Source organism: Gopherus evgoodei, chromosome 2, assembly GCF_007399415.2.
Source record: "Gopherus evgoodei ecotype Sinaloan lineage chromosome 2, rGopEvg1_v1.p, whole genome shotgun sequence".
NCBI lineage: Eukaryota > Metazoa > Chordata > Testudines > Testudinidae > Gopherus > Gopherus evgoodei.
The window spans coordinates 115,095,327-115,108,288 of NC_044323.1; the positions used below are offsets into that span (position 1 = coordinate 115,095,327).

General features: G+C 41.8%; 1 protein-coding gene across 7 annotated transcripts in view; it reads right to left on the reverse strand.

Moving 5' to 3' along the window:
- Positions 1-12,962, reverse strand: part of PLEKHG4B (pleckstrin homology and RhoGEF domain containing G4B) — a 213,438-nt gene that overhangs the window by 88,559 nt on the left and 111,917 nt on the right. For all 7 annotated transcript variants that reach the window (XR_003998924.1, XM_030551545.1, XM_030551540.1 and 4 more), the window contains one exon: positions 11,651-11,848. Coding sequence is in view for 6 of the 7 variants with exons in the window: in XM_030551545.1 (XP_030407405.1) it covers positions 11,651-11,848 (198 nt within the window). In the remaining variant the exon portion in view is untranslated. The remainder of the gene's footprint in view (positions 1-11,650; positions 11,849-12,962) is intronic.

Below are 12,962 nucleotides of genomic sequence, written 5' to 3' on the forward strand. Positions count from 1 at the left end.
ATATTGGCAAACCCACAAATAAGGCTTCAGAAACAGGAGAAGAGTCCTACAAAACTCTGAACATCTGTGAAGGATTGGGCAAAGGAGACTCACCCCGATCATTAGGCCATGTCCCAATACACTTCCCTCCACTCTCCACTTTTCTGTCCATTTCTTTCTCACTCGCTGAGCTGTCCTTTGTTGTCTGTTTTTTCTCCTCTCATTTCCACCCCCATTTTATTTTTGCTTTATTTGTTATTCTGATTTAGGTGGTGGTATTTTTTGTCACCACAGAATTTGTCCCTAAAGCCTGAATTTGGTTGATAAATGAAGAATAGCTTGCTTTTCTGGTACAATAAAAATAATTAATTATAATAATAATCCTAATGATCACTTTAATTAGTTTTTAAATATTAAATTCAGATGCATCTAAAAACCTGTGCACAGTTATGAAGACCAGGCATCCTTCTGAGTAACAAGATGATTTAGTTGCTACATTAATAAGCACTCTATAAATCAATGAAGCAAATAATTAAATAAAATACAGGTGGTGGCATTTTTGTCAGAGTAATGAAATATTTTACTTAGAGAAAAAATAATTAATAGTTTCTGGATTCAAAGCACATGTCCAGACCTGAAAGAGAGAAAGATTCCCTGGGTCTGCCTGCTATCTGCCTCAATAACCACAAATCTAATGACTTTATCAGTAAGCTCATCTACCTAGGTACTGGACAATCATAAAGGTGGTCTATTGCTCCAGGAAAGAGTTTTCTATTATACAATGGAAGTGTTCATAGCTGAAGAATCTTTGATAACATTAAATCAGACATAAAATACGTCAACCTACAATATAAGTAATGTCTGAAATCATACACACAAGGTCTACTTGTAGTGGCATTACCGTTATATGGCAGTTCCTTAGTGAGTGTACTGGTATCAATTAAAGTTTAGTACTGTCTAGTTCTCACATTACGTTTTTATTCAGTAGATCTCAAAATGCTTTACAAAAGAGGTCAGTATCATTATCCCCATCTTACAGATGTGGAAACAAAGGCATAGGAAGTTCATGTAATTTGAGCTGGGAATCAAACCCAAGCCCCTAAATTCTAATCCAATGCTCTATCCACTGGGCCACATAATTACTGCAGTACAACTTTCATAAATGCAGCTTTTGTTACAAACTCAGAATGTGTGTCAGGTATGCTGAAGGGGTCACTGAGGTTGATGAACCTTTTGATCAAACTTGGGCAGAGTTTGGAGTGAACTTCAACAGATCTATGGTTTTGGGTGGAAGCCGTTAGAAATCCAGTGGTTTTGCCTGGTTTCATCTGGACACCAGGAAAAACTTGTCAGGCCGTCAGCTAGTTTTTGCTTTGGGTTTGAACCTAAAACTTGAAAGTGAAGCAGAACAGCCAAGGATCCACATGAAGCAAAACCAGAAACTAGGTTGGCACAAGTCTTCGGAGTTAAAAGTGCACAGTTCTAGTGGAAATGTCTTATGTTTTCAGTGTGGCCTCTGGGAAATAACTCTTATTTTGCTTGATCACTTTTCTCCCATAAGCCATTTATAATTTGCTTTTGCAATCTGCTGTTTAAGTGTTTGATCCTGTTTGGTGCCTTTCTGCATAGACTATACTTCCCTTTGACAGTTACCTGAGTGTTACACTTTGGAAATACTTGCATATATTTTGTCTTGCTGATAACAATGATTCAGTTTGAATTTATTTAGGTTTTGCAATTTGTAGCTATTAATAAGTAATTTAAACTCTGATTACTACACAGCTGCATCTATTTAAATTCTAAACAAACAGTAAAACAAATGTCTTTGGACTAAAACATGTTACTTTTCACCCCAATTCCTTTATACTGTGTTCTGGTTAATTCGGCAAAAATCTGACATCTCCTGCCTCACAGACATCAGTTACTTGAGTTGTACGTATGGGCACATTTGTCTTATGTACGAAGAAATCAGTAGTGCTGTAAACCATCATTTGAAAAGTCATGTTCTTCTGTATTCTCTTTCCCGCTCTCTCCTCCCGCCCATATACAATGTGTTTAAAAATTCCACAGAGCCACTGAATTGGAGAACCCATGATGATATAGAAGGGCTAACTGATAGGTTCATAGATCACTCTGTCTCACCGTGGCACAGGCAGAAGCAGGGCGGAGGAGACAAGCAACTCCACCAGATTGTCTTTGTGGAATTTCCCAGTGATTAAATGCCTCAGGTAAGAGGGTTCTGAGGAGTGCAGAGCAGGTAGGGAGCACAGCCTAGTATTTATGGAAAGAGAAACTCTAGCCCTAGAGGCACAGGCCTATGCACAAAAGGCACTCTTCCCAGCCCTCCTGTTTCTCCACACTTATGCCACAGCAGCTGCAGAGAGGATCCAGAGGGAGTCACTATTGTAACAATCAGGTTTTGGTTTGGGTTAGCTCGACGTGATGTTGTGGGGAGTGGCTGGTCTTCCTCTCCATATCTTCCTATACCCAGCAGGAGCACTTTCACAGGATGGTGGATTCGCTGGAGCTGGGCCTTCACCCTTCCAAAGCCCTTTGTGGCATTCCCTCTCTTTGTGACACCAGAGGAAAAGCTCTAGACTACCAAACTTTGAGATGGAAAAAACCTATTGGGTTATTTAACTCACTGTCCAGAGAGGGACTAATCCAGATCTGTTATCAACAGTATCTTCTAGAATGCTTTGTCCAGACTAGTTTTAAATGACTCTAGAGAGTCTCCTGTCTCTAATTTGTTTTCTGAATATCATGAAATCAACAAAAGTTCATTTTTCTTGCATCTATTTAGGCTATGGAGATTATCTTGTTTTAAACCTGCCAGTGGAAGCAATGGTAGGTTCAGCTTCCCAGCCAGGTAATTGGAAGTTATCAGCCAAAAAAGGAGACAAGGGTGAGAAGAAAGGCATTTTGTGGGTTGAAACCTCTGTCATTGAGGCAATGAATAACTGCATGCAGTACATAGCATATTCTATGGCAAGAGAACTGTCCATTATGTGACTACAACTAAATAGTCATTAATCCCCTTATTCAGAGTGCTGCTGAGATTCTATATTTTGGACAAATGTTGGGTTATAAATCCTTCAGTGCCTTGTAAATTACAGCCTGAGGATTGTAAATCTTCTAGTCATTTCCTGAATAGTTGCATTCCTGAGAAACTTCCAGTTCACAAAGTATAAATGTGAGCAAAATTTCCCTCCCTTTCACACCACCCTCATCCCCACAACCTGATCCTCCTCCCACTGAAGTCAATTGAAATACTAACTTCAATGAAATCAAGATTGGGCCCTGAAAACTTTAATAAGGCTGTTGTGACTTGCGTATTTCTAGCAAAGAGCAGAGACCCTGAATTCTGAATTAATGTTTTCTCATTCAAAAGAGATTGTAAATTAACATGACTGATTATCCTTAATTGTTTTAATAATCACCTTGGCTATTGTCTATCAGGCAAAGTCCCTCTTCATGATATCAATTTCATGTAACCAAGTGATACTGAATCCAAACACTTCCATGGTCTGTCTCTGACAGTGCTCATGTTATCATTTATTCACTCCAAGTATAAATACCTCACTGATGTGGCAATCTTGATTTAAGGCTTGAACCTGCAAAACCCATAGTCACACAAATAACCTCATTATTCTCATGGAAATCAGAACTACTTGCACAAGGAAGGGCTGGCAGCACAGACAGCACAAGGATGAAAACGACAGGGTTCCATGCGCCAGGATAACAATACATGTTTAGTTTCCAGTCTCTAGCGAATATCATTATCAGTTACATAGAGGGTATACAGTAATTAAAAATGAAAAATCTCAAAATCTGAGCTATGAAACCATCCAACTGTCTGCAGACTCCAACAAAACAATATATTTCTTACACTTGTTTACGTCTCTGAAATTTGGTGAGCCGGGGTTTGATTACTGAGTTCCCAATAAACTGTGCATTTGATTTTAAACAATATTTTCAATGGTAACACTAATTAAAGCTCAGCCCTGGGCAGTGCTGAGCATGGAAACTGAGTCCACTCAGCATCGGCCAAGTACAAATCACCTTGCAAAACTGGTCCAAATGTTTACCCAAAAAAGGGTATAAGAAAAATACTGAAGCCAACAACCTTAATATGGGACTGTTAATATAGGAATGTCAATTGTAATGAGTAATGGCATGTGTGAGGACTCAAAAATTTGTTTCATGTTTGCATTTGGGAGGGCAGGAGTGGGGGAAATCATCCTAGTAACTTGGTTTGTTTCAGATCCCTGGATATCAATATTGTCTGATCAGACAGTGTTCTTGGCAACGTTTGAAGCCTTTAAGTAGGAATATTTGGGGTGAAATATAGGGAAAGAATGAGAGAAGCAGACCATAGGAATTTTCACTCTTCTCTACCCTGAGGCCCAAAGATGGGAGCTGCAGATGGGTGCAGTGGAAAAGTGACCTCATCATTTCCTTGCTCTGATGATTTCCTGTCTCTTCCCCCTGCATGGTCCACAGAAGGTGGAGAGCCTGGCTAGCAGACTAGGCAAAAAGCGAGATATGCGATCTGCGTCTTTTTAACTCTGTCTGATCATGACTAAGCTACAGAGAGATAGAGGAGAGTTGATTGTGTCTCCTAGTAAGGATCTAGTGGTATCCAGTAAGGGATAGATGGAAGAAATATCTTGCAGCCCAATGTTTTTGGACTGTCAGTTGTGAACAGTAAATTTTCCAAACAGTACAGATAATCACGCTTTTCAGCAAATGTATTACACCTCTACCCCAATATAACGCTGTCCTCGGGAACCAAAAAATCTTAATGTGTTATAGGTGAAATCATGTTATATCAAACTTGCTTTGATCTTCCAGAGTATGTATCCCTGCCACCCCGGAGCGCTGCTTTACCGTGTTATATCCGAATTCGTGTTACATTGGGGTTGCGTTATATCGGGGTAGTGGTGTATTTCATGCTCCCATGTGTCTCCACATTCCTCTACAATGGAGCAAAAGCAACAAAAAATTCCATGGGTCTAATTACCCCCTTTCTGAACTGGTGGTACCAAGATATGCAGAGCTATAGCAGAAGTGCTCAGAGGCATCCTGCCTGCAGGAGATCAAAGCTTTGAGAAGAGAGCTTGAAAGGCGAATCATGAACTCTTCCTTGTTCCTGCTGCCATATACTAGCAGGCACACAGAGGATGGTGGGGCTCTTACCACATCTCCATCCCAACTGGCCTCCCCCTGGAGCACTGTGCTGAGCTACTGAGCATACTAGCTGGCTCATCAATTTTGGGCTAAAGGAAAGACTAGGGGCTAGAGCCCCAGCTAGTATAATGAGACATAGCTCCACTGGCTTCAATGGAGCTATGGCAATTTACACCAACTAAGGATCTGGCCCTCAGTTTATATTTTGTACCTGATGCTGTTTCCCTGTTCAGGTGCACTAAAAATGCCTTATTGCTCCTTCTGCAGACCTAGAAATTCAGTCCTGGTGCTCCAGTAAGACCTATGCATCAGGACCAAGGTCCAAGTGCAGCAAACAACAGGAAAGCAATAGAGAGCAAAGGGTTTGGATTTGTTGGTAACGTAATCATAATCATGGTATTATTTTTATGCAAAGACAAGAGCTGTCCGAAAGGCTCAAAAATGTGACAAGCCTATAGAAGAAGGAAAACTTAAATTCAAGTACATTAAAATGTCAATGCTTTGGGCTTGGGAATAAAGAGAGAGAGCAGACATTTAAACCAATATAATTATGCTGACAAATGGTCTGTTTATGGAATCCTGGAATGGGAAAACACAAGTAGAAACCACTAATAAGCTCCTAAAATACAGAATAATTATATTATTAGGTGAATGAAATAAAGCCAGACATTACTCAATAAAAACAATGGAAAGCAAAGCCAAACATCATGAGAGATATAACAGGCTCGCCGAGACTATCGATAGTCTAGATTGAGCATGATTAGAGATAAAGTGGGGCTTCTAGCTATAATGAGATAATGACAAAAGTACCTTTTCTGTAACTACTGTTTCAGTGTCAGCATAGGGTAAATCAGCAGGACAAAATAGGATACTGAAAAAACGTCATTGGGTGATAGAACTGGCAGAAGGGAATATGTGACACTGTGTGGTGTGATGGGGAAGGGAGATTCAGATTTCAGTCAGTGAGGGGCAACACACATGATATGGGATTTCATTTAGAAGGGTGAGAAAAAAGTGCATCATAAAGACACAGAAAGCAAAATAAAAAGCAATCAAGAAAGCAATGAATATAAGAGCAAATATATACTTTCTTCTCTCGTTCCTGAAAGTGCCTTCAATCTCTAGGTTATGCTGTGGAGGTGGGAGATGCATATTACCCACTTTGATGGGTACTTGCGCACACATGCAAATTTTGCTGTAAAGCAGAACTGTGGGGGAGATAAATCCTTAAATCTACCATGTTTGGCAGAAATTCCTGATGGAACATGCCCTCTGAGAAGACTCAAATGATTTACACCAGCTGAGGATCTGTCCCAAAGTTGTACTCTTCTTTTTTGTTATCTAGTTTAAATGAAACCAGATTTCTTTGTGAGTGGAAGAAAGGAGCAGGGGAGAAGAGAGGGAGGCTGCACATACAGACAATTTTCTCAAGTTTGACCACTGTCAGTCTAGCTTCCCTTATGGAAGCATGGCCCCAGGACCCTTCTTTCAACAGCCCCCTGCTCTGTGTGTGGCCCCTGGATAGAAGTCTTTTTCCTGGGAGGGAGTTTGGTGCAGGAGGGGTTGGGGCAGGGGATTGGGGTGCAGGAGGAGGTGCGGGGTCCAGGACAGAGTTTGGGTGGAGGAGGGGATTCTGATTTGGGACAGGGGGTTGGGGTGAAGGAGAGGGTGAGGTGTAGGCTCCGGCCAGGAGGCGCTTACCACAGGCAGCTCCCGGCCAGCGGTGCAGCAGGGCTTAGGCTGCCTGCCTGCCATAGCCCCACACTGCTCCTGGGAGCAGCTGGTTGCTAGCACGTCTCTGCATGCCCCTTGGGAACTGTGGGGACAGTGTTGGGGATGGAGCTGCCTTCCTCCAACTCGCCAGAGGCCACAGAGATGTGCCAGCAGCCAGCCACTTCTGGGAGTGGCGTGGGGCCACAGTATGCAGACAGCCTGCCTGAGCACCCTTTTAGCAGCCCGGAGATCGCTGCCTGTGATTTATTTTTGTGGGACCTGCCTTGAGCTGGAGCCCTAGGCTGCAGCCCCTAAAGCCTCTGCCTTAATCCAGCCCTGACCTTAACCACTGCATGCGCTAGACAATTATCTAAATTTCATTAGACACAGAGCTAGTGTGGCTCCATATACAAACCTTCCTGATTGTAAAATTATAGCACTTGCACGGAAAAAAGCAAAACGTCAGTGTAGTGACAAAGCAGAACACTTCATATTGGAGATGTGGGTATGCAGCCAGTTATAAAACCTCAGTTACAGACAGCCCCCCAACCTGAAGTAAATACTCACTAGCAACTACACACCACAGAAACACCAACCCAGGAACCAAACCCTGTAACAAACCCCACTGCCTTCTCTGTCCCCATATCTACTCTAGCGACTCCATCAGAGGACCCAACCACACCATCAGAGCCTCATTCACCTGTACATCTACTAATGTGATATATGCCATCATGTGCCAGCAATGCCCCTCTGCCATGTACATTGGCCAAACCGGACAGTCTCTACGTAAAAGGATAAATGGACACAAATCAGACATCAGGAATAGTAACATACAAAAAAAAAATTGGAGACCATTTCAATCACCCTGGCCATTCAATAAAAGATTTAAAAGTAGCCATTCTTCAACAAAAAAAGCTTCAAAAACAGACTTCAAAGAGAAACTGCAGAGCTACAATTCATTTGCAAACTTAACACCAGCAATTTGGGCTTGAACAGGGACTGGGAGTGCCTGGCTCAATACAAAAGCAATTTTCCCTCTCTCTGTATTGACACCTCCACCCCTGGGGGGAGGGATAGCTCAGTGGTTTGAGCATTGGCCTGCTAAACCCAAGCTTGTGAGTTCAATCCTTGAGGGGGCCATTTAGGGAACTGGGGTAAAGATCTGTCTGGTGATTGGTCCTGCTTTGAGCAGGGGGTTTGACTAGATGATCTGAGGTCCCTTCAAACCCTGATACTCTATTCTATGATTCTGATTCTAAATAATTGGGAGTAGACCACATTCACCTTGACTAAATTGGCCTTCAGCATAGGTTTTCCACTTGTAAGGTAACTTCCTTCTCTTCATGTGCCAATATGTGATTATGCCTGTATCTGTAATTTTTACTCCACGCATCTGAAGAAGTGGGTTTTTTACCCGTGAAACTTTATGCCCAAATAAATGTTAGTCTTTAAGGTGCCACCAGACTCCTCATTGTTTTTGTGGATACAGACTAACATGGCTACCCCCTCTAATAGTTATAAAACCTATGTTTTTTGTCATCTACTTCTGATACTTCATCTGCAAAGGAGGGAAAATGGTAGCCTGGCATCTCTACAAGTGCCGAGTTAAAGTAGTTTGGCTATCTTAATTGGGAATTTCCATAATTTCAAATATTTGGGTTTCTTATAAGTGCAACTTTAACTTTGAATTTCCTGAGTCTCTGAGTGAGTGATTGACAGACACATATAGAGGTAGTATATGTTCAGAACTCTGATACATGTCTGCAATCTTCACTTCACCTTAAGTTTTTTGTATGAGAATACTTCTGTTGTAAGACTCTTAAGAAATTTGTTAAATGAAAGCCATTAACTGTAGCAATGCTACATGATAAAATGCAAACATAAAAAAAGACATATTGCTAGGTGCTAAAAATATATTTAAAAGAATGACCTCTGAATAATTTTCTCACCTAATGGAAAAATACACATACAACTCAGTGCCCGTAAAAAACCCTACATCAAAACAAAATATGTTACAATAAAAACATAACAAAGAAAACCAAGTACATAAACTATCCATTACGTAAGTCATATCTACTTTGGGGCACTTCCAATAGCTAGCTAAAGGAATGATTAAGCAGGATGGTGATTCAATTCCTTCCTCAGCTGAGCACAGCAAAAGTCTATAGATGCAGCTGTAATACAGCATGACTTAAGGCAAGACATATTAAGGATGGGAAGAACAGACTGTCAGTGATCTAATTCTCTACCTCCATTCTCAAAAGTACACACTGACTTTGATCTAGTGTCCAGACTCACCCCTCTTTTGGGGGCTTGGCTTATAACGAAGGCTAAAATTTAATCATGAGTATTTTTAGTAAAAGTCATGGACAGGTCATGCGTAAAAAAACAAAAAATCACGGCCCCTGACCTGTCCATGATTGATACTAAAAATACTCATGATTGAATCTTTGGGGGCGAGGCTGCAGTGGGGAAGTTGGGGGACCCATTGCGGGGGAGGAAACCCATGGAATCCATGACTTCTGCGACCTCTGTGACAGACACAGAGCCCTAATTATAACAAACGACCTAAATCTCAGTGTAAGCCCCCACTTCCTGCCTGAGTATGGTTGTTCCAGTAGTTTCCTTTCCAGGATCTCTTCTGTGTTAGCTTCCTATCACCTCTGCCCTGAGAGACATTCCAGCCTCTCTAGTACCCTGGGAGGAGTTAATGAGCCACACTTACCAACTTCAGGAGTTCTATGCAGGTTTCTAACATCTGCTAATAGTAGTAAGTCAACGGAGAAGCCTGCTATCTTGTTACATAGCCCAATCCTTCTTTAGGTACAAAAATACTGGGAAAGTATATCCACCTCTTTTTTCTTTCCTCCCTGCCCATCAACAGGCATCACTGCTAATCTGAATGCTATCACTGGTTCTCATGAGCTGAGCATGGCATTTAGCAGCAAACAGGAAAAGTTGAGGCAGTGGAGGTCTGCAGAAAGACAACAGCTCCCTTTGGAAGAAGCTAATAATGGTAAAAAACAACAATTTTAAAATTTAAAGCTAAAGAAATGGAAAGCATACACAGCACGCCGACAATGCCGAAAACCAGAACCATTCAGCATTATTATTTTAAACAGGTCAGGAAGAATGATTCAAGAACATCATGCACCAAAGAGTCTAAAGGAAGCTCACCAAACGTGCCACGCTAGGGGGAGAAAAATGAAACATGGAATGAAACCAGACATGCAATAGCTCAGTTGGACAGCAAATTTCACAGAAGTTATAGAAATGCAGGGTTGGAAGGGGCCTCAAAAGATCATCTAGTCTATCCTCAAGCTCTGAGGGAGGATTAAGCATTTAATACTATTTTACCACGTGTAAACACATTAGAAATCTAAATAAAACTACTCAGGTGGAAAAGACAACCCAGAGAAGAGACAATAATTAGCATTTTCTGAAAATCTCCAACAGCCTACAATGATTTGGGGAAAATGAAAAATCAGATTTCACCTATGTTTCTATTACTGGTGCTGAAGAATGGAAAGGAGAAAGGGAAGTTGATTCCCATTCTAAAGGAATGGTTCCTAAAATTCTGTCTTTGAATATTTCTATTGCATGTCTCAAAGGAAAGCTAATCCAGACACAGTCCCATTATGTTTCAGGTTGGGACCACCATAATAAAGAAAAGTTCCTTGTTGCTAGGCACCAAACGAGACACTATGAGATTGATAAATAATTCCAGCTCTGAGGATGCCGAGGCTGAATACAGAATTGGGGCAGATGACAGCTGCATCTATGCAGCATTATGTGGAATCAAACTGTGGATGTGGTAAGTTTGTGGACAGAGCAGAGGGCTCCTTTGCACGGATTGATGCTCTTCTCTCCTGGATCATGGACACAGTGTTCACTAGGGTTGCAGTCAGCTCTGAGGAACTGCTGCAAGGAGAGAAGGTGACCAGAAGAGAGGCCTTGTAGTTACAAAGTTAAATAGGGGAGATGTCTTATTTGGAGTGTGGAGGAGCTGACAGGGTGCCTGTACCAGCAATGTGCATGCAATGGTAGTTCTTCTGGGTCTTGACTTCTTTACTACCTGACAGCTATATCATATCAGAGATGCCAGCCAGGAGTGCTGAGACAGAGGAGTACCAGTCCTCTAAGGTTCCCTCTAATTGTCTGTCAATCAATCACTGGAAAAAATCTTCTCCCTACACTGGAGATGTCACCCCTCAGGACTTAAACCTCTACGACCATGAACCCCCAGAGTACAGCCCTAGCCAGCTCCATACTCCAGACACATCACTGGCAAGGATTTTAGTCAGCTTGGAAAAGAAAATAACCACAATAATATCTTTGCTACAATATCTGCTCCCTTTAAAAATACCTTCCAGACTTATGCGTTTTTTTGTTATTGCAAATATTTTATCTTGGTCCTCTATCATTTCAGTGCCTGCACTGGGATATTTAAAATCATTATAAGTTAAAAAGAAGACCATGTTTTCCTTCCCAAATTTTGCTATCAACAGCTTCTGTTGATTGCCACTAGTTTCCTGCTCAGGTTTTGCAAGTTAACTCCTTTTCCAGATAGTTTTTAAAAGGTTGGTAAATAATTCTCTTTCACTGCTCTCCTTGGTACTTTTAGAATTTGCACTGTTCCCTGGTTATCCAAAATTTTATTTGCTAGTCTAAAAGAGCTCTTTAGATCAGAGATTAAATTCCATCTTATCTCTTTTCCCAAGTCAAGAACAAAGGAGGCCTCTGTTTTGCCAGAGTCAGCTATACTTACACAGGTTTCTCGCTGAATGCACTGTAGGACTCTCTTGGCAGGGACAAGGAAATCAATTAGGCATCTGAGGCCATCTCCTCGATACAGCTTTTCAACTATGCTGAAAAGCTGCCACAGGACAGTGGCAGCTGTGGCCTCGAAAGGCGGGTATAAAGCAGAGAGAGTGTTCTGGGTGTAGGTGTCAAGGGACTCCGAGTCCTGAAATAAAAAGCAACATGACAGCAATTTGTGAGAATCAAACATCTAACAGTAAATAAAACACTTTAAAACTTCAATCTATTGATTTCATGGGGTATACACTGGTGGGGGGCTGTTCTTCTATTTTGCCCAATTTGTATAGTAACTAAAAAGTGTTTTAGCCATTTTTTAAATCATAGTTCAAACTTCTGTAATTTAAACCCCATTCAGCTCTGTTTAAACTTCAATGAAGCTCAACATTTCTTAGAATCAGATTTAGTTGAAACAACTTCACACAAGTTCAGTCATTTATCCAAAATATGAAAATGCTGGCACACCAAACTTCAGTCAAAGTGCATTTCTTAATGCTTCCAACAAGTTAGTCTCTATTCTGAAATCATGTTTTGCAAAAAGGTCTTCACTTGCATTTAGCCTCTGAAGCACATTTTTTACATGTATTTTTGGTAAAGAGAATAGAAGACAGCACCCATAAAATGACATACTCCAAATCTTTTTATATATTGATATATAATATATAAATATATATACAAACACACACACAAAGAGATAGATATCTATCATGACATAACATTTATGAACAAATTTGAAATACCACCTTATGTTTATAACAACATAGTATAAACACTGTGATAGCAACTCTCTAGTACAGGCCTGCACAACATGCGGCCCGCGGAGGTTCACTGTGCGGCCCGTGGCTGGGAATCAAAGGGCTCTTGGCTGCCCGCAACCACCGGGAGCCCAGAGCCCTGTAAATCCCAGCCGCCGCTGGAATTCAAAAGGCTCTGAGCTGCCCGCAGCCGTGGGGAGCCCAGAGCTCTTTAAATCTCACCCGTGGCCGAGATTCAAAAGGCTCTGCGCTGCCGGCAGTGGCGGGGAGCCCTGAGCCCTTTAAATCTCAGCCCCAGGCTGGATTCATAGGGCTCTGGGCTGCCCGCAGCCACGGGGAGCCCAGACCCCTTTAAATCCCAGCCGCCAGGGCCGGCTTTAGGCCAATTCAACAAATTCCCCTGAATCGGGCCCGCCCCTAAGAGGGGCGCATGCCCAAGCCCCAGTAGGTTGTACTGGCAAAAGCCAGTGCGCTGTACCGGGGTGGCCCAGCTTCCCCCAGGGGCAA